General features: G+C 46.6%; 2 protein-coding genes across 3 annotated transcripts in view; one reads left to right on the forward strand and one right to left on the reverse strand.

Annotated features, from left to right (window-relative positions):
• The window catches only part of plcb1l (phospholipase C beta 1-like), a 71,900-nt gene that overhangs the window by 4,855 nt on the left and 44,082 nt on the right, over positions 1–22,963 (forward strand). The window lies entirely within an intron of this gene.
• Positions 11,809–17,287, reverse strand: bmp2b (bone morphogenetic protein 2b). The gene is made up of 3 exons (XM_049757847.2): positions 16,767–17,287; positions 15,772–16,139; positions 11,809–13,066 (listed from the first exon to the last, which is right to left on the reverse strand). Exons 2-3 carry the CDS (start codon positions 16,124–16,126, stop codon positions 12,159–12,161), a joined length of 1,263 nt encoding a protein of 420 aa, XP_049613804.1. The 5' UTR covers positions 16,127–16,139; positions 16,767–17,287; the 3' UTR covers positions 11,809–12,158.

The raw sequence follows: 22,963 nt of genomic DNA on the forward strand, positions 1-22,963 counted from the left end.
TCAGTCTCCTCTTGGATAAAATTAGTTGGAAAGTAAATAGTGTGGGTCTTCCGCCAATACAAATTTAGATCAGGACTTCTTATGTGTCCTAAAGTTTAAAATTAAATACAGAGTCTGCAGCTTTGGAAAAAAAATCTCATGGGTGGATTTAAAATGACTTTTGTAAAGTGAAGTGAAAGCCAACATGAGGCCATTTGTGTTTTGATGTTTTGGAGTTTCTTGAAAAATATTTAAGTCAACATGACACACCTGCCCGATTTCCATCGATCACTCAAGACTCTCTTTATTTCTCGCTACACTTCGGAAAAGTGGTAGGTAAATATCATTTCTGACAGGGTGACAGGAACACGGCCCGGTCCAGCCTCGGAATGGAGTTCTCGGGCTAATCATGCATGATTGCAGCCCTCGCGTGCCAAAATACACTCAGCGTGAGAGAGGCTGTTTTCAACTGCTTGTTGCCGCAACACCGCCAGATGACAGCTCGCTATTCTCCCGAGGGCTCCCGCTCATAAATGAATCTCGAGCGGACCGCTTTGGACTAGGTACGAGGGCCAATCCGGGCACTGGCCCGTGGGACCCGGCAGTGGTTGGCATTGCGGCAAGTTGCGGACACAACGGTATCTCTTGTTGTTTTGTGGCACTGGAAAGTAAAAAGCCCGCCAATATCCAGCGCCTGACAACTCTTACTCTCGCTCACCTGTGCCGTGACTGTGGAACCAAGTGACCCAGATCTGGATGGAAACCATTGCAAATATTTCCCTATGCAGTCTGTGGAAGAAGCATTTGCCGGGCCTCTCTGCGGGGAACTGCGCAAACTGTAAACGCTTCTTTACTCGGCAGTTTGTGTCATCTGTTCCGAAGAAGTGGTAAACAGTCGGTTTGCCATCGAGCCGCCCTGCTCGTAGCCCGGCTGTGATCCGAGGTGAGGAGTTCGAGTGCTTAAGAAATATATTCACTAGCCGAATTGTTTCTTATATAACGAGGGAAGAAGCACTAATTAGAAGCAGAGATGAGAAGTAAATCTGTATCTCATTTCCTTGTCTGTGCAGCGCTCCTGGCAAGGACCAACCTCTTTTGCCCAAACTACTGCTCAGTTTAGAAGCACAAGCCATGCTGCAAATATTTGGCTTGGCCATGGATGTTGAATTATATTGGCACGGAGAGCATAGATAAAAAAAAAAAAAAAAAAGCCCAGCAACTAGGGAACAATTATGAAAAAAAAGTGAAAAGCAGTCAAATAAAAGTGCTACTAGCGTTGCCTGTGTTTTTTTTTTTTTTTTTTTTACTGTCCTTTTCTATTCTGTCCATTTTGACTTGTCAAAAGAAGAGAAAACAGAGACGACTCGGAATCAAGTACCATTCAGATCGCACAAGGCGTTATAGATTTACGCTCTTCTATTGTACTCATGGAAACAAAAAAAGGTCCTCATCAAAAGGGCCATTGACTGTGTCGGCTCTCATTCGCCATTTAAACGCCACCTGCAGGACACGGCAAACACAAACACGTCATTTCTCTCATTGCCACAGGCGCCGGGGCAGCTCGCCAGCTACCTAGCTAAGCATCATGCAAAACTTTTTAGCCAGCTTTGTTTGTTCACAGCTGAGGCTCCAAAGAAAGGCAGCAGCGGTGCACTAACGGGCCAGCTTTGACAATTTTCGCACAAAGGCAGCACTGTTGGCTAACAGTGAGCGGCCTGTTTCTGGGAGGTTTGCACTGTTCCTGGGGCCCATTTCATGGAACAGTTAGCAAGGCCAAAGGCAACCCGTGGACTGGAGTGATAGTTAAGGCCTTCGAGGCAAAACCTGGGTCTGGGCTTCCAGCTCTCCCACCCCTCACCCCTCGGTTCAGATGCTTTCACAAAGCCAAGTGGGAACGCCGGGTTCTGCAGGTGTCCTCTCATCACACGGGCTTGGCTCATGAAGCGAGCTGGCATGTTTTCCCTCACCGCAGGTGTCGGAAAATCTGGACGGAAATGAATTGGCCTCGCGGGATTTAGAGTATTGGTAAACATCATTTTCATATCGTGAGTTTGTAAATACACCAGTGCAAATACTGTTGGGATTTTATGGTGATGCTGGACGTGGCGTTCGAGGCCGTGTTCACACCTTGGTTTGGCTTTTCATCCTGGTTCAGTCTTAATGCAAAACTAGATCTGGAGGAAAGCGTGTAAGAAAGAGACAGCACAGATTAATGTCTAGCCTTCTCTTCTTCCCTGACCAAAGCTTAGAGCGCCCACTTCCTCCTTGATGTCAACCCTTAGCTGTGCCTGTCCTGTAGTTTTCAGTTTGGTTTGGACAGAGGAGGCGGCCCGGCCTACAGGGGCTGGGAGGACAGGGCCCAGGCTTTCCCACATCACTCACAGCTCTCTGATAGGCGGTCGCACGGGCGGGTAATGACAGGGGCAGACGTTTAGTATTAAAGTCTCCTCTGCTGCTGTCTGACATCAGACTCTTAAATATGGGGGACGAGAGAGTGGCATGGCCTTTTGGGGAGGAGAGCTAGACCTGGGTTGCCTTGGTATATTCCTGTGAATACAAACGATACAAGGGAATTTGAGATCGGTCCATTAGCATCCACCACAAATCAAGTTGAATTGTGCCACAATTTATGGAGCGAGGCTAAGTTTGTAGTCGAGCAATGCAATGATTCTTCTTGGTCGACGGCTGTTACTAAAGTTATTTCGTATCCGATACCAGACATACGTATGTCCCTATACGTCGTATAATTTTTGAGTTCATGACTGATGAACTTGAAAAGCCGTCCAAACAGATTGAGACTGATAAATGTCAAGTGTCACGGTTTAAAAGGCCTCATTGTCTTTGCCGGTTTGCAACTTGACCGAATAACCGAGCGGCTAGGAAACATTAAAGCCGGCCAGTCGCTGCACCTGCGTCCTCAGATCATGGCACCATTGTGGCATTTAAAGAAAAGACCCCAGTCAAACACGTCCCCTGACCTTCTGCAGCTAACATAAACTAATTAGGCCGGCTCTGAAAGGAATGGCCCCGCCGTTAGATTAATCAGCCTACGCAGGTCCGGACTGTGCGATCCCGCTCCAGCCGGCTCGGCCTGCTCGACCCTCATTATCTCACGTTTTCAAAGGAGCGCCGTGGCAAGGATCAGAGGGGGCTGCGGGGATGGAGGAATCAGAGGAGGTGGCGGTGGTGCAGGAAGGGGCTTCCCCAGTTCAGACCCGGAAAGGAAATGTCAAGCGTGAAGCTCTGTGAGTGGTCAGTACCGCTCAGTCCAGCGGGCAGCACAGAGGGGGTCTTTGTCCGCCATCACTTAGCACCAATTACAGCCCGTCAAAATAGTTTTTCTGCTGCGGGGCGACGTGTTAATGGGCCCGGCGTTGGGTGTGAGGAGCGGCCTTGTCCACACACACCAACTAGGGGTCAAGGGTTAATAGATCCCCTCTGATGTGGCGGATGAGATTTTTGCAACCTTTAGCTGGCAAGAGAATGCCAGAACAAAGCCCGGAGAATGTGATACAATTAGGCGCACGGCTAGCCATCCTGAACATAGCGGGCTGAGGATAGCTGCGCAAGCTAGGACCAGATGGGCAGCTGGACCGCAGCCAAAGCGGCACCGATGAAGGTCAATCACCATCCCGCATCCATTGAAAGAACCCAGGTGAGGAGCCAAAAACCATCGCAACCGGAGGGCGTACTAGGGAGTGGGAAACAATTAACACTCCTGGGAAACAAACTTTGGAGCTCAATCCTGAGGACAAATAAACTCGCCTTGTTCTCAGGAGATTAGAAAACCTTCAGGCTTCTGTCCTTTTTCCCCATCTTCAAACCACACAACTGTTCCATGATACCGTTGCCTGTCCTCAGTCAGACTTGGAAGTTGACTTTGGTCTCGTATGGGAAAAAACCTGGCGTGGCTGATGTCTGACCTGCTCGATGTTTCCCGAGTTTAAGTAATCAGTGATTATCTGATGTAAGGCTGGAAAAAGTCAGCGTTCATGAAATTGCATTGTGCTACGTGCGCTTTGGTCTGGATTTGCGAGGACAAAGCCAGGCCGCTTGAAACCATAAGTGTGGGAATGGAACCGTTGCCAAACAACCTGTGTCAGGGGACTCGGGAGATTTTTAGGAAAATACTCCACACCGCACGGAGAAAATCCAACCACATGCAAGGCTGTGGGAACTAGCGGGTGACATCAATCCACATATGAGTCGTCTGAAAATACTTTCTGGATTTGCTGGTGCACGAATCGCTTCCCCACCCAAACCTTGAGGAAATGGTCATGGTGATCCGGCCACCGCCAGTTTCATTAACGTAATGTCAACGTGAAGTCAGTGATTGAAGTCGGGGGGCTCCGGATTGGATTTGTTTAATCAGCATCAAGTTTAAACATCTTATGTAAACACGGGAGTGTGCGCCGATGCCAGGAACACCGCTACTGGAAAACGTAAATGTCGGCGGTGGAGTTTGGCAGAGAATCACAAGAGCGGAGGCGGGAGCGAGAGGCCTGCGTAGAGATCAGCTAACCTCAATTGTTAGTGGAAGGTCAAAGACCGCCGCTTCCATCTGCAAATTAAGTGTCTTAAAATGGCACGTTTGGATCACGGCTCATTGAAGACCACGAGGGGGATGTATTTCATTCCTTTTTTCGTTATATCATTGACAGATTTTCAGAGGCACTATGCTTCGAAATATATTACAGCCAGGTTTTGTCGCGTGTTTTATAGACTTGCTAGCTCTGTAAACAGACATGGCGAGTTCCTAATCTATATACCAAGTTCTGCTTTGGCGACTGATGTGGAAAGAAAATTGAACAAACCCAAACACCATTAAGACGCCATGTGTTGCTTTTCAACAGCCCATCTTGTTGGACTCTCATTTCCTTAATGGCTTTGCAGCTGCATTTCACCCTCGCGTTAGGCCGCAAATCTTTGGCAGGCGACACGTTCCCTTTGCCTTGTTTTCCCTCTGAGATAAGTGAGAATACGACTTTGGCCATGACGGGATGATTTCTATGATTTGTAGCTAAAGTCCAACTCATTAGCGAGTGTGTTTTGGTGAAAGTGGGGGTTTCTCGCAATCGGGAAGTGAAGGTCATTGGAGGTTAATTCCAATCGCAGTGCTTCAGTGAAACAGCGTGACAGCGTGTCTCCTCCGCTTATGGATTGGATGAGTTTCAATGACAGGTTCTTTCGATTATTTACGACAGTCATTGTTTGGTTGATCTTTTTATGTTCTCTGGATTGTCGTGATCTGGTTGTATTTTGTCTTGCGGATACTTTATTCAGATGTTTGGACTGATTCACGTGTTGTGTTTTTTGCGTGCTGGAGATTTATGACTTGTCTGGTGGTGTGTGTGTGTGTGTGTGGGGTGGGGGGTGGGGGGGTTGCTGCACTGGCCTTGTTCTTGTCATCGTTTTATTCCGATCAGCCCAGCGCTGCGTCTTTGACTTCAAAGTAAAAAAAAAAAAAAAAAAGTGATGACAGAGACAAAAATCCGTCAAAGACACAACAGCAACGGAAGTGTGTGTGAGAGAGAATGCGAGTCAGTCGGAAATGCTGGACCAAAAGGAAGAAGAGAAAATAAAGGAAAACAAAGCCAGGCGAGAAGGAGTGTGATGTGGGCCATTCATAAGCAGACTCCTCTAAAGGGATCCAGGGCCAGCACACCTGCTACTATTCACTTCAGAGGAAATAGACACTCTGTGGAAGAGAGGCTTTTGGCCTCGGGACAAAACCACTGCAGCGCCAAATTAGAAACAGGAAGGACTGTGGCTAAGGCTCAGATTAAAAATGCACTCTCCACATGGACTCAATATACTACAGCCCTGATCCCGCTCTGGAAACCCAAAACCCAACAGCACTATTTTATGCTCCAGTCAACAGAACGCATCATGTTTGCACAGCGACAGCAACACAGATTCTTTCCACTGTCAACTCCTGTTTGTTGCTAAACTGCAAACCTCACAAATGCCAAAATTCAAGGATACTTCATGACTTTATCGTAACAATGGTGCCGCATGCCTGAGTTTCTGCCAAGGCTACTGTATCCTCAACATTGGACCAAAGGAACATGCTCAAATCTCAGGCCAAGGAATGACACATTATATTTCAGTGAGGATCTGGATAATTGTTCAGAAATGTCTGATTGATAGAAGTGACAATTATCCAGTTATTGGAAATTCGCATTTGTTCAAATAAACTCTACAGGTGAGAAAATAAACGAGAAGGGTTAATAGGTTTCTTGTCTGCTGACAGTTGCCTAAACGTATTAACTGGCCATTGACGTAAAAACTCCCCCCCCCCCCCCCCCCCCAAATATTTATAAAAAAAAACCCAGAACTTGGGAAAGTGGAAAAAAATATGTAGAACTGGTGCTTAAATAATATTTCCATTTAGTCATGGGTCTGTCCAAGTAGTGGAGTGCGCACTCCTCAATCTATCATTTGACTGTGGTCACTGATGGTAGAAAGGCCCACTGTAATTATTCCTCCATACATCGAGGGCATCGAGAGTTTGTTCCTCCCCCACACCGGAAAGCAGAACTACCCGTCCCCCTCTTAAGGTCACTTTTTCATTATGCAGAGCTCAGAAATCAGAAATGCGTCTATTTGAAGTGAAAGCATTGGGCTCGCCAAAGAGGTCATCACAAAGAACCACATTCACTGTGTGGGCCCTTTGACTGATGTTTGAGCTGGAACCTGCTGATGGATGTTCACACTTTATGCCATGACTGAAGGAGAAGAAAAACCTGCCATGACGTCAACCACAAGTCGGACTGCAGGTGCAGGGCGGGGACAGGAAGTGAGTAACAGGAAGCCCGGTGAGGCAGACCTTACCACGCTGCTGTCAGGCTGTCGGTCAGCAGGTTGAAGGAGTGACAAATACACCTTGCAGCTGAGTTAGCTTTGGGACTTCAAGGGAGAGCCGCCGCTCATTAGCATGTCCTGGTGGAACAGAGAGAATATTATTCTAGTCTGTGTTAGTCATTCGGGGTTGGGAATCTCAGAGTCCATAATAGTTTACCAGTTATACTTGAGATCATCGATACCCAGATGAGCCTGCAACGGTTGCCGCAAAAACCATATTAGGCTAACAAGAAAAGTGTGTCGGAGTTTTGTCGTACCGCCCAAGCAAAGAGAGAGTCTGTCACCCCATTGGCGCTCTGCATCTGGAAGCGGCCTTCTGGTAATCTGCACTAAGTACAAAAAGTTCGGCACCAGCTTGTTCTCATAGACCACCAAGCGAGCCCCCCCTCCTCGAAAAACCCCCTCACAGGTCTCCTTTCATACCTCGGGATCAACGGGTGCCCTGCGAAGCCGGTTCCTGGCCTTGAGCCCCAAAAGGTGCTACATCAGCATTGTGCTAACTCATGACAATATTATCATTGGTCTTAGGCGATAATCACACGTCAGCAACGGCTAAATACTTTTCTTCCTTGAAAGCTGCCACGGATTTGACTATTGACCTCAAACGTGGCAAAACGTGTCACAAAATGGAATAGTAACTCTGAATGTGAGCATCCATGATGGCGAGATTTACTGTCAAAGATGGACATTTATTTAACAGGCGTGCTGTGGGATGTCATGTTGCTTGCTGCCTTTGATTGATCTCTTCACTTCCTGCTACAAAGATCCAGGCCGCTCCCGTAACCACACTACCCCTTTCAAGCTCCGGGTGTGGGAGACGCCCTTCGGCAAGCGTCCTAGTCATCAGTCGCTTTTTGCCTCGCACCCCCCCTTGGCCCCCACCAAAAAAAAAAAAAACCCAACTGTAACCATCAACAGGAATAAACATGGCACTGACCTTAGATCAGTGTCTAGAGGCAAATCCATTCACCAGCCTGTTTTAGAAGTTCATATGTGGTCCATATGGAAGTCCTTCCTGTATCCTCTGTAGAAATGTGTTGGTGAACAAAGAGCTGGAAACACATCCTGAACTTATTTGATCACAGAGCGACAGTAAAGTTAGAGTAAAGAAGATGATGAAAAAGAATTTTCCTTTCTTTGATAGTACCTCGAAAAGGAGTCTGATTTTTAAACTGTACAAAATATTGGGTATGCCATTTAGTGTATCGAGTGTTCCAGTTTTTGCAGAACCAAAAATGTTTGGCCATCAAAGGTTTTGCTCAAAGTTTCCCCCGAGGAACTAGTTGTGATTAAACAGTCGTTAAAATGTGGACCCAACGACGCTTTTTAAGATCCCAAACTTCGGACTTTATAATGGACTCCTCCAAAGCCAGAGGTAATGACCTCAGCATGTCACTGCCAGGCCAACTCCGCAGCGATTGCACGGACGATTAACTCTTACAGCAATGGCGCTGGCTGAACATATGTAAGAATCGTCGCCGTGTTGTCGATTCCTGCCTGCGTTTCTGTAATGTAAATGTAGCGATAAAAAGTCCAAACAAGTTAATTTGTGGCACATGTACAACGACCGACTCCTGAGTCCCGCTTGCATGCCAAAGTGTGTATGTGTATAAAAGCACTCTCAACCATGCAATAATTTCCTTATTCGCCCGCTAAAACTGATCCTGCGGACGCGTGTCCGTTTGATGTGTTCAGAGCTGCAGCGCAGATGCCACAATTTTAGCTATGTCGGACGTCATCTCGCCGGCTGTTCTCGGAATACAGAAAAAACACCAGCAGCACCACCTCTAAAATTAGCGTTTGCAGCACACGAAGGGGAAAAAAAGGCTTTGCAAGTTAGAGAAATCCCTCAAGAGGCTATCGTCTCGCCTCGCGTTGATACGTTTTTTTTTTCCGTGAGCGATCGTGGGGCCGCGAGCCAATCGGAGATTGTCTACGGTGACTTTGAGGCCGCTCTCATCAAAGATAAAAGCAGCAAGTAAATATATTCCGCTTCGGAGTCTTGCCAGGAATCTGGAAATCCGATTTTATATCCCTGCCTTTGGACAGTTTGTGTCACAACCATGCCCACCGCACCTGCTCTTTTGTGTCTGCACCCTGCCATTTTCCATCCGACCACTAAATGCCCCAGACTTTTTCCTTAAGCTTCCCAGGCCGCTTACTCCAGTTCCGCACCGAGGTCTGTTTGTTGATGTGTCTAGGAGAGCAGCTGCATTAATGCCAACTCCCGTAGGGTCAACGTCAGTCAGTACCACAGACGAAAATCAAACTAGAACGGCATTCGGATGAGCGCAAACCTCCGCCAAAACCGAACAATACCATACTCCAGACCTATGGATCCTCCAACCTGACTGAAATGCCTCCTGCCATTTTAATCATCAGATGCGTACTCCCGCTCGGTTGTTGTGCATAAAATAAGCTCTGAACACCTTTAACGGATGTGCCAGATGTTGAATGAGAAACAAGAGCGGTTGTGGAGCGGCGGGGATCTTGGAGGCTAAGTCTGTGCAGCAGGTGAAGGGATGGCTTCCAAAATCACATTGTTGGGCTTTCAAGTGATTGAAAACACATATTATTGTTATTTCCGTTCTTCCAAAAAAGAAATGCTTTTTGAGTAATGTGAGTGAGCTTTGCTGTCCCCGGTGGTTCGCCACACTTCAAAACCAGCGGTCCGCGATGTGGCCTGGAAGTCAACCCGGTAATGGCGGAGATAATAGGTCCTTATGACTTTGACCCTTGACACCTGTTCTTAGCGAGAAGTTTAGGAGCGGTCCCAGAGGAGCTGTCCGAGACTAGCTTGAAGGAGGAACGGTCACAGGAACTGCAAGCCTTATTTGGCCGTACGGGGGAGGCTTAGGAATAGACGTGACTCCTGTACAGTATGCCGCAGTATTTCTACCCTCAACCAATGAAAGGTTTATAGACTTTAACTATAAAGACAAACCACTAAATCTCACACTTGTTTTAAACACAAAGATACTCCCCCGCCCCCCTTTGGTCCAGCTTCCGACGTTACCCTCGCACCCCCCCTCCCCTTGCAGGACCGTTCAATGTTGTTTCTATCAAATGTTCATTAAATGCACCCATAAAGTGACTTCCTCCCCGAGACCGTTAAAAGTAGCTACTAGCACAAAGTATGTGCGGCCCATGTGCAGGCTTGTGGTGTATGGTGGGGTCCACGGAACAGCAATGGACACCAGATGGGGGTGTGATGTAGATGCAAGAATAAAATATTCAACGATGACTTCTCTTCAACATCGGCGTAACCTTACACACACACGCCGGCCGTCTTTTGTTGAACACACGTTTGTTTTTTTGCACCCACCAGGAAGCCCTTGAATAGATGATTGAAAAAACAACTGCCGCACTGGTTTTCCATGCGAGCGTTTCATGTGTCCGAGATTGAAAACCAACATTCCACGGTCCCAATGTGCGTGCACTTGAAAAAAAAAAAAAAATCTATTTAGAGCATTTCGGAGCGGCCTTGTGATCCCTCCAAAACTCTTTTCCCTAATGCAAACACAGCAGAAAACGCAATCCGTCAAAACTGTGCAAATCTGTCCCCGGCCTTGTTTTCTCTTACACACCTCTTATTATCTGATCCAGCCATTGTAGCCCCCCATTCAGCCCCCCCACCCCGTCTTATATATGTATTCTAACCTTCGGTTCAGGCTAGAAATGACAGTGCCTCCATCATAAAAACATTGCAAGCAGGAAGATATTGACACAGGTGTTCCTGCTTCAGACTGTCTCGCTGAAACACATGATATGTTTAGTTTCTGCCAGCCAGCCCATTCCCACTGTCTTAGTGAATAAGACTCTCAAGCTGTTTTCACCGTTCGCGTACGCTTTTGTTTGCCGTTGTGACACATTCCTAATTTCCACCTTCTTTTATTACTCCAGTGTTGAGACACAACAATGACTCAGTAGTGTGCGGGTGGAATTAATCTGTCTGAGCACGAGTTGTACGTGAACAGGTGTAGGTGTGTTTGTCTTAATTAATTTAAATGCTAGTCAAGTTCTTTTTAACCCCCCCGAGGGGATGTTGGCATGATCTCCGTCTGACACTTTTTCGCGTGATCTAGGAGTACGAAACCTCCCGGTGAATCAACTGTCGGTTTACCTTCTTTGATTAAGGCCGTGTTCAGACTTGTATTTTGGTTTTCTGATGCTAGCCAACCCAGAAAATTGTACCCGCTGGGTTTAGAATCAAAACAATCAGTCCTACGTGACTTCACAATCTTCAGTACCGGTTTACCTTGGTTTTCAGCCTGGCATTGATTTCAAAGGAAGTTGCCCGTATGCAATTTGATTGGACATGGTTCCGTACAAAACAAGGATGGGTTTCCGTAGTTTGATTAAGGCCATGTTCCCACTTGTAATTTGGCTCTCTGGTCCGGGCCAAAACCGATGATACACTTTTGATCCTTGTTTTCTTGACACTTAATTAAAGCCATATTCACACCCGTAATTTTGTTATCTGGATGATACTGGCAATGAGTTAAGAAAAGTGATAGTCGGTTTATTTTCCACCAGGTATGTTGTCCTTAGTTTACTAGTCATACCCACAAACTGAAAATTTGCAGCTGTTCATCTAAACCAAACTTTTCATCTGCTAATTTGACAAGGAAAAACACCAGGAACTAGTTTTCACAGGAGTCTTGGGGGTCTTTGCCGTCACTCTTGGAAAACAAGCTTCGATGTTTTTCTAATCCTCCCGTGGGAGTCTATTGCGCTTGTGTAACTTGTCTCCGCCATCGTATGACTGGACCTCATCGCAGCGGCGGTACTTTGACCCCGGCCGACTACACTATTGTTGTTGCGCTCCAGTTACACTTACCATAAAGAGCTCACTGCTTGCTTTGCAATCTTTGTAAGAAAACACGCTTCTGGTTGCGCGTTGCGTATATTTCTGTCTCTTGCCGTACGTATGGCGCTGATGTCGGGAGAACTAGAGGCACAGCATGTTTTCTCACGATAAATACACATTTATTTACAAATAAAGTGGTTATAATAGAAATAAATACAAAATAAAAATCTGAGCATTATACTTCATGTGGTATTGCACCCATTCGGAAATGTACATCAGAAATACATTTTCAAAACCAGTAAAAGGAATATATTCCTCTGATTAAAATATTTATTTCCCAACTTTACGTAGACATAAATATATTCATATATTGTTTTTTTTTTTCATTCTTCTTCCAGGATAGCTCTGTTTGTCTCTGTTCATATAAATAATGTCTTCATTGGGAAACCGGGTGTCCATAATAACCTTTGTGTCTTTTTCGTACTTTTACCGACGCGTCCCATTTTCACCGGCAGCCGCATCCCTCCACCACCATGTCTTGGTAGTTTTTAAGGATGACCTTCTCGTATTCGTCCAGATAAAGCAGGGATATGGGGCTCAGGTCGGTGGGCACGCAGCACGCCTTGGGAATGTTTGAGTTCACAGAGTTGACGAGCGTCTGCACAATGGCGTGATTGGTGGAATTGAGGTGGTCTGCCAGGGGGAAGGGGCACTCCCCTTGGCAGTAAAAGGCGTGGTAGCCAGGTGGCGCCACTATCCACTCGTTCCAGCCCACGTCACTGAAGTCCACGTAAAGCGCGTGCCTCTTGCAGCTGGCTTTGTGCTGGTGCTTCCGTCGCTGTTTGCGGAGCGTGGCCTGGCGCTTTTCCCGCGTGTGCAGCACTGATTCCCCGTGCCCGTCGTGGCCGTAGGTCACCAGCAAGGGCCTGGCTTGAAGCCACGAGTCCTGGTCTCGGTGGAGGGACCTGCTCACACGCACGTGCTTAGCGCGTCTCTGGGCGTGCTCGCCGCTTGCCTGCCCGTCCTCTGGGTGGTGCACCTCCACCATGAAGCCGTGATTGTGACCTTTCCCGGAGGTCCACTGAGACACAGCGGGACTAACATCAAAGCTCTCCCACCGGCTGTAAGAGTCCTTCACCAGCCGGGTGTCTAGCAAGCGAACTAGAGGCTCCCCACCGCCAGATTTGGGTGCCCCGAATATCTCGTAAATGTTGATGCGATGGAAGCCAGCGGCCGCCAAGCTGACATTTGCGGAGCTGTTGTTGGGGGTGGCGGCAGCGACTCCCCTAACTTGGTCTCTGTAGATGCGAAGCTCCGCCGAGGTGATGCGTTCTTCCTCGGGGACGGAAGTGAGGTTAAAGTAGAACTGCTGGGTGGTTTTGCCTTTCAGGCTGGCCAGGGCCTCCATAGACTCTAGAAAAGACAGCACAGACAAGATACAGTGAGTTGTTGTGCTACGTAACTGGAGGAAGGCCATCATAACACTATCAGAACCATTGACCTACATTTACAACCACAAAATGCGTGGATGTTAGTGTGATTCTGAGCTCCCCAGGGCCTTCAGAATAGGGAGCGCTGGCCAATGCAAGGTAAACTACATTAGCAATGAGAGCTGTTTCAGATTTTCAGATCTAAATATTGATTGTAAACTGCTACAGATGTTATAAGTGGCACAGTTACATATTTTTGTATAGTATAACCCGCTTAAGTACCCACTGAAAGCTTAGGTGCCAGTTTTCTGGTCTGCCACTGAACTTGTAAAAAACGATTGCACCCTTATAACAAAACATAGTAAATCCACCAGTTAATGCTCTGAAATACTGTTTCTGCAGCAATCCATAAATCCTTAGACGATAAAACCGGATTCGTTTATCAAGGGACCAGAACGGTTTTAGAGAGTCTTGCAGCGGTTGGTCCTTGAAAGTGCATTTAGACCAGGCACACTATTATGACTGCCCCGGGGGCATGTTTAAGAAAGCACAGTATATAGACTCATTGGTATTTCCCTCCTCGCTGCATAAGTGACACAAATTATAGTGCGGCGTGCAATTTTCTGCGCCGCAAATCCACTTTGAACTCTTACTTGCGAGCACGACGAGTTGCGATGCGCGCACGTCGTCGCAAACTTTGAACTGTGCACAGCATTGTTCAAAGGAGCCGTTTAGGAAATTCCACCATCTCATCCTAAAGCTCTCACCAGAGGCACAAAGACCTCAATTAGGCGTATCGCTACGTATTTGATGTGGGAAAGCCCCCTCTGCCCCCACTCTACCTTGTCTTTCCTTCTTCCTATTTGCTCTTTTCTTCCACCGACTACCAAATCCTCCTGTTCTTCGTGTTCCAAATCCTCTTTGCTCCGTCTCGCTTTCTGTCACGCTGTCTTTAGCTCCCACCCAGTCCTCCTCCTCCTCAGCAAACAAGTCCGTACTTGTTCAAAACGTGTGACCCGTAGATTGCATTTATCAACATTCTTAATTTCTTTTTGCACTTCGTGCAAAAACAAAACGGGTAGGGTCGTTTTGGGTTGGATGTCACGAGCCCGCTTCGCACAGCCACTTTTTATTTCTTGCACTTGATTGGGGCGAAACCAAGTATCTGAGCAAAGTGATTATCATAAGCAGATGTGTCAAACTGATTTGTTTTTAATTCATCTCTCGAGATGGGAAGAGCCGTCGCACGGGATAAAATGTTATTAGGGAGTATAAACGGAGAAAACCACATTCCCAAATGTCTCTGTCTATGCCACAAATTTAATTTTAGAAGGCCCTGTCAGTCATGAGTCCTTAGACACTTTGCTCTTAAGTGGTCTTGGATAGTCATCTCTTTGCTCCCCATGCTGGTCCTCATCTGATCTGGCCTACATTGAAAATTTCTTATGGCACCCCCTGTTCCCCGCATTCTGCAGAGATTCCTGGTTCTCAACTGGTCTACTCTACACTCAAACCAGAACCGTCAACAATTTTGACCCTCTAACAGCACCCCGGGATGTCATACCATCTTCAGAGCTTTCCTGCTCTTCAACCTGGCCCCTTTCAAGCACCCCTTGGTTCCAATCCCCCTGCAGAGGTTCTTGATCCTCAACTGGTCTGCCCTACCTTCTAATCAGAATTGCCAACACTTCAGATACCTCCACTAATGGTACCTTATGGTTCCAGTTGCCCGCAGGGGTTCCTGGTCCTCATCTGGTCTGGCTTGTACTCAAACCAGAATACTGGACTCTACTCTGGCCTGGCTTGTTTGCAGTGTGTCCGAGTCATCACTGGGTGTCATCGCACCCCAGCAAACGCAAACTTCCCCCCTGACTCACCCCGATGGAAACTTCCTTACTATAAACACACTCAAATGCTGTGTATGAGGTCTCTGTGTATAGCCCCCTATGTGACTTTTATGTGGCAGCAAGTACTACTTTTAGGAATGAACTGGTAGGTCCAATTATTTTCAAAAAGTCACCCGGCGAGTTGAGTTATTTCACATTGAAAAGAAATCTTAACACTTAAACCTGTAAAATTAACCGAAACCAAGAATCCAACTCATCAGGTAGTTCCAGACATTATTAACAACGCAGTAGTGGTTTTGAGTAATGCTGCCACGCTGAGGGGGTTATTTGGACAGGATAACAATTTGGAATTGCGTCTGACAGAATGACGTGTTTGCCTTAATGCCATGTTGTGTGTTGCTGAAGTAACCGGGGCCGAGCGATCACCTGCACAAAGGCAAACGCCGCCCTTTATCCCGCTCCCGTGGTGCGTGTCTGGAAAAACTGTTTTCAGAGGCAGACTGCAAACACCATCAATTATTAAGTAACAAATTCACCCCCGGGATTCCACGGCCACTTGGATATGTTTTGAAGCCCTTTCGACAGCTGTGGCCAGCAGACGTGGTCAAAGTTTGCTCAAAGGTCTTGCGTCATCGCACGGATCCCCAAAAGTCGCGTTAGCAGTGCATCTAAATTAAGACGCATGGTGACTTGTGAATGACTAAAAACGGGCCATAAAACAACCGAGTGCTCTGAAGTTAGCGTGCTGACACCCTGAGTCATCTTTAAGTACATGTTTAGGCTGTCTGAGGGAGCCCAGGAGCTGGAGGCTGACAGGTAGAGGTATGTCGCTAATACGCACCTTCGTGGTGAAAGCTTCTAATCGTGTTGGCTTCGCTGGCTGCCCTTTCGGCGTGCCTTCCCATACTCCTGGGCCGGCGGACGCTGTGGTCTCCGTTGGCCGAGTGCATGCGGTACAGGTCCACCATGTACTGCGGCACCACGGCATGCTTGCCTGGGGTCGGCCTGCGTTTCAGGCCGAACATACTAAGGAGCCGTGACTCGAACTCGTGCAGGGCGCCCGCCGACTGCTGCGGGCTGTGCCGGCCCGACTCGCTGTACCGTCTTCGGCCCACCTCGGGGATGAGTCCCGTTGCGCCTTCCATCAACACCTGAGCTAGAAGCAGTACCATGAGAGAGCCGACCACGGCGACCATGATCAGTCAGTCCCTGCAGAGGAGGAGAAAGTGGGGGTCCTGTCAATTTGCAGAACAACATGGAAAAAAGGGGAAGACACCTCTTTGCTTTGAAAGAGTAGGTGGCGGCGTCGGTGGTTGGGAATTAACCCACGGCATGAAGATTGATCTCAAAGATGAAGATGGAGGAAGTCCATGAAGGACAGGAAGGGCAAATCAAAGAAGTCTCCAATTAGAAATACACCGAAGGAATGCAGGCGAGTGGAGATCAGAAGAGGCATGAAAGAGTCTTCTCGAAGAGGGGGGGTGAAGAGGAGAAAAAAAAAGAGAAGGGAGGAAAAAAAAGTTAGGAAAAGGAGAGGCCCAGTCTGCCTGCCTGCCAGCCGGCCGGGTGCTACAAGCGTCAATTTGCGGAGGCTTTGACTGTATAATCATAAGGGATAGGGTTACTTCAAGAGGCTTGCAGGTGTTAGATCTGACGTGCACCACCGGGGCCAGATGTACAACACATCTTAAAAAAGAAGAAGAAAAAAACTGCCTCTAAAGGAAAAATGCTCTTTAACCACAATTTGCATTTCCATATGATTTGCTACCTTATTTAAAAGCATATAAAGCATGCAAAGCGTAATAAAAACACTCAAGTCTTGATTTTTCTTCTTACCTGACGAGGAAGCGCTGTGTCCGGTCGTCGTTCCACCGTTGGGTTCCGATAAAGTCCACATGAAGTCGCGTTAAATCCACGCTGCTTCTCCGCGGAGGACCACAGACAGACAGTCCGACACCCTCACCTGTCCGCTCGGGTACATAATGTCACACTCGTCGGCTTGCTTCTCTTGCTTCGGATGCGTCTTTTTACGCACGCTGACGCACAAAAAACAAAAAAAAAATGCGTTCTTGTCACGAGCAAGCGTGTGTGCGCAAAAAGGAGAGATCAAAGTAGAAAGCGTCTCGGTGGAACATCTTTCCAAGCACGAAAAAGCGTGTAAATGTTTTAGAAGGGAGGAATCGAATTTGGTGCGCTGTGGAGTGGAGTCGTGTGGGCGCGTCGTGCGCCACTGCAGAAGTGCTGCGTTTGATTGGCGCCTTCCCCTCGGCCGACGACTCTTTTTGTCGTCCGGTGATGTCACCGAGGGGCTGTCAATCACACGGCCGCCCATGAAAGCGCCTCCCGCGGACTTATAACCCTCGGGCGTGCGGGAGGGGTGGTAGTAGCGCTGGTGGTGGGTTCGGGACTCACACCCAAGCCAACTTTTTTTCCCTCCTCCTTTTCTCTCGCGTCAAATAAACACACATGAGAGCGAGTGACCCCCCCCCCCCTTTTTTTTTTTCATAGGATTTGGAAGCCCTGAAGGATCCTTTTGGTTTCTCACCCAAGGGGGGCTTTTATGATAAGGGAAAAACTACAATAGCACTTAAAGCAATGCTAATGTGGATTTGCACCAAATTGTAAATCTTCATAGACTCAGACACTTATATATCTAAATTGGACTAACATTCATGTATTATTTAATAGAAAAGTCAAAACAAATAAAAACAATTTGTGGATGGACAAAGTAGATTTGATACTACAACTAAAACTGTCCAACGCATTACTCAACATGTCATGGCGAAATATGTCCTGGATTTTGAGTCCAAAACCATTTGACAAGTGTCCACATTGACTGTACTTTTTGCTGCGATAAAAATAGTGCTAAAGTCAACACTCCAAACCATACTGCTGCTACTTACACTACGTGCGAGCGTCTCATACATGGAAATAGCACCAATCTGTTTGCTAATTGCGCTTTTTGCGGCCGGAGAGCTTCCTGCCGTCTCCCCTTGAACAAGTGAAGTGTCAATTGCTTGGATTATGTCCACGCAATGTGTTTCGTAACAGTGTGAGGTTTAATTCAGTAGCAGTTTATTTATATATTTAGCTATGTGTATGTAGTGATATAATTGGGATATAACTGTTATAATTGATTCCGAATTTGTGGGCTCCATTAGGTCATGGCGGCTGTTTTGGTGATGGGGCTAGATTAAGGCCCCCCCCCACAGAGATCACAAGATATCTTTGTCTCCTACCCAGGACAATATTATTTGATGAGGGATAATCCCGCATCATCCACTTAACAATTAGAATACAAATAGGCCTCTGCTTGCATACCGTTAGTGCATCAGATAGATCCTAATGTATAGATATAGATCCAATTAGTTTAGACCAGGGGTGTCAAACTCATTTTTGTCACGGGCCGCTTTGTACAACATAACAAACTGATGAATAACTAGTTTTGAAATCAGAAACTAGTAAATAATATTTGAATATTTGAAAAAGATGAATTCTTATTCTATTTCTTTAAACGTCAAGACAATTTGTAATTTTAATATTGACGCATGAAGTCGATGCACAATTTGTCTTCGCGGGCCACATAAAATGATTTGGCGGGCCATATCTGGCCCCAGTGCCTCACGTTTGACACCTATGGTTTAGAGGTTACAAAACGTTAGCTCTGTTCATGCCATATTTACTGTTTTTCATTCTACTAATATTTTATTTCCTGTAATTATGACTTCCTGTAATTAGTGCTCCGTTCCTTCTCCTCTTTTGTTGTTGAGATGAAGTCAACCGCAATTGCCGCTTGATCCGTTGCATGACAACTTTGTCCCAGAGTGCGAACAACCAACAGACAGACCAATGCTGCTCTATTTCTTCTCCCTCCAGCATGCATTTGTTTATATATGCGGTCCACAAATATTCCCCGAACAAAAACACAAGGTCAGACCGGAGGGGCTCCCACACGGAGCTCGCTGCGCTATAAAAGTGAAGGGCTTCAGAGTGGTTTACTTTTCTTCCTGCCATGTTTTTTCCCCGATGCTTTCGAGCGAGTGGGGGGGGGGGGGGTCATCATTCAAGTGAAATGCAGCTCTGTCAAAACAAGCGCGTCTTATAGCTTTTCCCACACTCTCATTCCAATTGGGAGCATTTCCATATGTCATGCTCAATTTTTTCAACCTCTTTGTTGTAAGAAAGCAAATCTGTGTGTTGTTAAAATTTCTGATTTACTTTAGTGTTAAAATCTTAAGTATTGTTACAAACACAACATTTTTCTTTGTCTGCCGGTTCCCCCGGACTCCTCGCTAGGTCATTCAATTGTATCGCAGATAAGCTATCGAACCGCCACAGTTTGCTTGGCAGTTTTGCTCTTTCAATCACCTTGTAATTGGATCAACGTGGGGACTGAGATTAGATAAATGAGGCATATCTGTTCCGTAAAATTCTGAATTTGTATCTCGATCCTGTAGAAGACATTGCGTGTTCTCCGTGTGTGTGTGTCCACGTGTACATTTTGCAGCGGATACGGATGGTACGCCACTCGCTTGTCATCACCTACATTCCACGAGTCGGGGGCGGTTTGTGGGGAGGAGGGCAGTTGAAGCCCTGAGATGACACCGCGAGATCCAACCATTAGCCTTTCACCTGCTGTTAACAGCAACTTGGCCAGACACACAGCCTGCATTCCTCCGCCTTGAACCAGATGGACTTTTTTACACTCTCAAACATGCCTGCTATGAGATCAAGCTAAGCAGATCTCGCTTTGCATTTGCGACTTCTCTAATTTGATGGTCTTTTTTTTTTTTCTTTCTATGGATTGGGGAAAACAATTCAAAGTGTAAGCCGCCACATGTTTGACAGGAGAAGCACGCCTGGCCGGCTATGCCGAGCACGTGCGTGCGGTGCGAATGGGAGGTTGGTGGGTGGAAATGGGACCGATTCCATATAGGTTTGGTCCCGAAATGGAAAAGCCACTAGGGTCAGACACTGCCGGCAAGAAAAAAAGCCAGAGTCAATATTTATGGATACCGAACATGTGGCACGCTTCTCTAACCCACTAATTTGAGCAACGAGTCCATCTCCAGATTATACGGCCCCCTCGCAGATCACAGGCGAGCGAAGCTCCAAAAAAGCGTGCGCCAAGGAACGCGCTGACGTGGGTCGCGCGCTACAAACGCGGCGTAATTTAGCGAGCTGTTTATTTGTTTGCGGCTTCTTTTCCATGACACTCTTAATCTCCACACTTGGCCTGTAATTATAAAGCATGCAGTGCAACCTCCAAAGTCGAACTCCCCCAAAAGGAGTAAAAAAAAATAATAATAATAATAAAAATCTGCATCAGACGTCAAACAGGACATCACGATAGCCTAATTGAAAGCATGCTCATAGAGAAGGAGTTCTGGGTTTGAATCCCGTCTTGTCCCTGGACTAACATTGGTCCATACAGCTAATAAAACATTTTCGAATGGCGACAGTTCTACTTAGATTTTCTTTGGTTGTTTCACTTGATGATGTAAAAACAATTGCGATAACGCAACAAGACTGACCTTCTTGATAACATGCAATGGGAACGAGAAACAGTCACCTCCATTTTAGAGAGAGAGACATAAGTACAGGGATGTGCCCTCTTGAATGCAGCTCCACTCATAAAGAGACCACGCGTCACTCAATTATACGTCTTCGTGATTAGAAGCTTGGGCTTTGCGTAAACAGCCGGCGTAAAAATTTAGCGGTCCTAGCAGCTGTTTACGGGGCCGACGAAGGGAAGTACTTGGCGAGTAAGCGACGTTACAGTGTCTGTGTAGCGTGCAAGTTAGTGACATAGTTTGGTCTTTTTGTTTAAAAAAAAATAAAATAAATACATCACTGGACGAGATTAGATTCTGATGGAGCAAATTTTATCAATACGTCTGCAGTCTCAAACTGGCCCAGAATCTCATATCAAATTTAGCAAGGTCAGATTGTCGATATAGTTTGAGGTTAAAGAAGACCAATGACGCTAAACAAGTTGATTATTTTCCGATTCCATAAACATCTTCAGTCAGTCAGTGTTGTAACCTACAAACACTTTGACTTCATATATTTATTTCGGGGTCCACTTTTGGCACTTGTGGTTGGCCGTACTTGGCTCCGCGCAAACCTGGCGGCCTTCACACGGCCCAAGTTAGCGCCGAACTCCGCAATTCTCTTGTCACATTTTATTAAGCCACCGCCGTCTTGCTTCATTCGTCGAGCATGCAGGAGGAAGGGAAGTAGCAGTCGGATGGGGGCGGGAAAAGAAGACTCGTCGACTACAGGGAGGACCTGATTGTGCTCCGGCATCCGCAGAATGACATTATAGCAACGCGGTTTGACGATAATAATAATCCTCCACGCAGCTGTCTAAACATTTAACTGACATCCACTCCCTGGGCACGCCGTATGTATCTTTAACTTTTTCGGGCCGGTCTGATGCAACTATTTGTATCCCCGCCCATCTCGCCTCATCTGCATTTGTAAATTGTCGTCAAGCGGGTCGTTTAAATGTGGGAAGTCCTTGTGTGATTTTTTAATTTTATTTTTTTCAGGCAGTGACAAACACCCCCCCCCCCCCCCCCCCCCCCCCCACTCGCTATCTAGCGTATTTCCCGGTAAAGTTTGTCTCTATTCGTGGCACTTTGTGTAAATATTTATCGGACTAAACTAACTCTTCTGTATACAGTAACCCCTCTTCCACACACAATCTCTTCTGGAATGCCATCTAATTGGCAGTTTCCTCTGTTTATCCGTTTTCCGTACAGCAGAGTGAAGTACAATCAGGTAAAGGATTGAAAAGGAAATCAAACGAGATTAATCACGTCTGTAAGTCGCACGCTAGATTACCATGACGTGTCATTTGGTGTTTGTGATACAAAAAAAAATGGACTCCAGATGGCTCTGAGGGTAAAATCTATGGCCAAAGAAGCCAGGCGGTCAAGACTCTGCTCCGTCTCATCGCAACCACGAGGAAATAGCAATTAAATCTTCCCAGGTTGGGGGATTAATGTGCATCGCGTCCCTTTCGATAAAATCACATGACTAAGATTGGACAAAAGCGAGTAGAGCGAGAAGCAGTTCAAACTGTCTGACTCTGGTCGACTAAGCCCCGACACATCCTTGACATTGTGCAGCCATGTATGTAAACGGAAGGCAGGAAACGAGATCTGCCAATTTTCGCTCTGCCCGCACTGCGCTGTGTTTTTGTATATGTCTATGTAACAAGTAGACAAGTCCATAGACTGGTCTTGATCCAAAAGTCAGCAAAATCAAACACACAGTGCTACCTTGACTTTATTTGACTCCGTGACCACGCTCATAACTGAACGTACTCAAATCAAATACGTTTCCCCCACTGGAATGAATTGAAATCCTATTAATCCGTTCCGGTGATTTATCTATATATGATACAGTTGCTTCATATTCGGAGTGAGGAGAGACTTCTCGTTCTTCTCGTGCTTGAACACTGGGCCTCTTGTCACCATGTCGAATTTTTTAACCCAGAATGAAACATTCTATTTTCTTAACCTGGTTAAGTAATCATATTACCTAAGACTCCATAAAGGGGAACAAACAGTAGCGTAGAACCCGGGCTTCTTTTTATGTGCCTTGAGTGGCAGATTGGCTTTCATCAAAGAGCCCCGGCGAGTTATAGAGTCATTCCGCTGCGCCCGAGCGTACGAAATTGATCCTCATATGCGCAACATATGGTGGAAAGCAATTTCCAGCCGAGTGTTTTAGTATTTCCTCCTAATTAATTTCGCATGTACGAGACAAGCGCGAGCGGCCTCCCAGAACCGAGGCACAAAAGCCAGCTTTGTTTCGTTGGTTCGTCTGCGGTTTTTCGAACTCGCCTGCGTTTTTTTTTTTTTTTTTGACACGCCGTATTCACACCGAAGGCAACGTTTTGGGCAGAGAAGTCACATTTTGCACTCAATGGGGTTAGGGTTAGCCATTTCTTGATGCTTTTTTTTTTTTATTTTTATTTTTTTATTCAATCTCGTCTCTTTTCCCAGCTGGCTTCCCGGGTG

Source organism: Syngnathus scovelli, chromosome 20 (genome assembly GCF_024217435.2).
Source record: "Syngnathus scovelli strain Florida chromosome 20, RoL_Ssco_1.2, whole genome shotgun sequence".
NCBI lineage: Eukaryota > Metazoa > Chordata > Actinopteri > Syngnathiformes > Syngnathidae > Syngnathus > Syngnathus scovelli.

What these genes read in the sequence shown, in the direction of transcription:
- bmp2b (XM_049757847.2), bottom strand. Translation starts at nt 16,126, where the DNA reads ATGGTCGCCGTGGTCGGCTCTCTCATGGTACTGCTTCTAGCTCAGGTG. An exon ending in TAGAAGCTTTCACCACGAAG is followed by an intron (nt 13,067 to 15,771) that starts GTGCGTATTAGC and finishes TGTCTTTTCTAG; the next exon opens with AGTCTATGGAGGCCCTGGCC.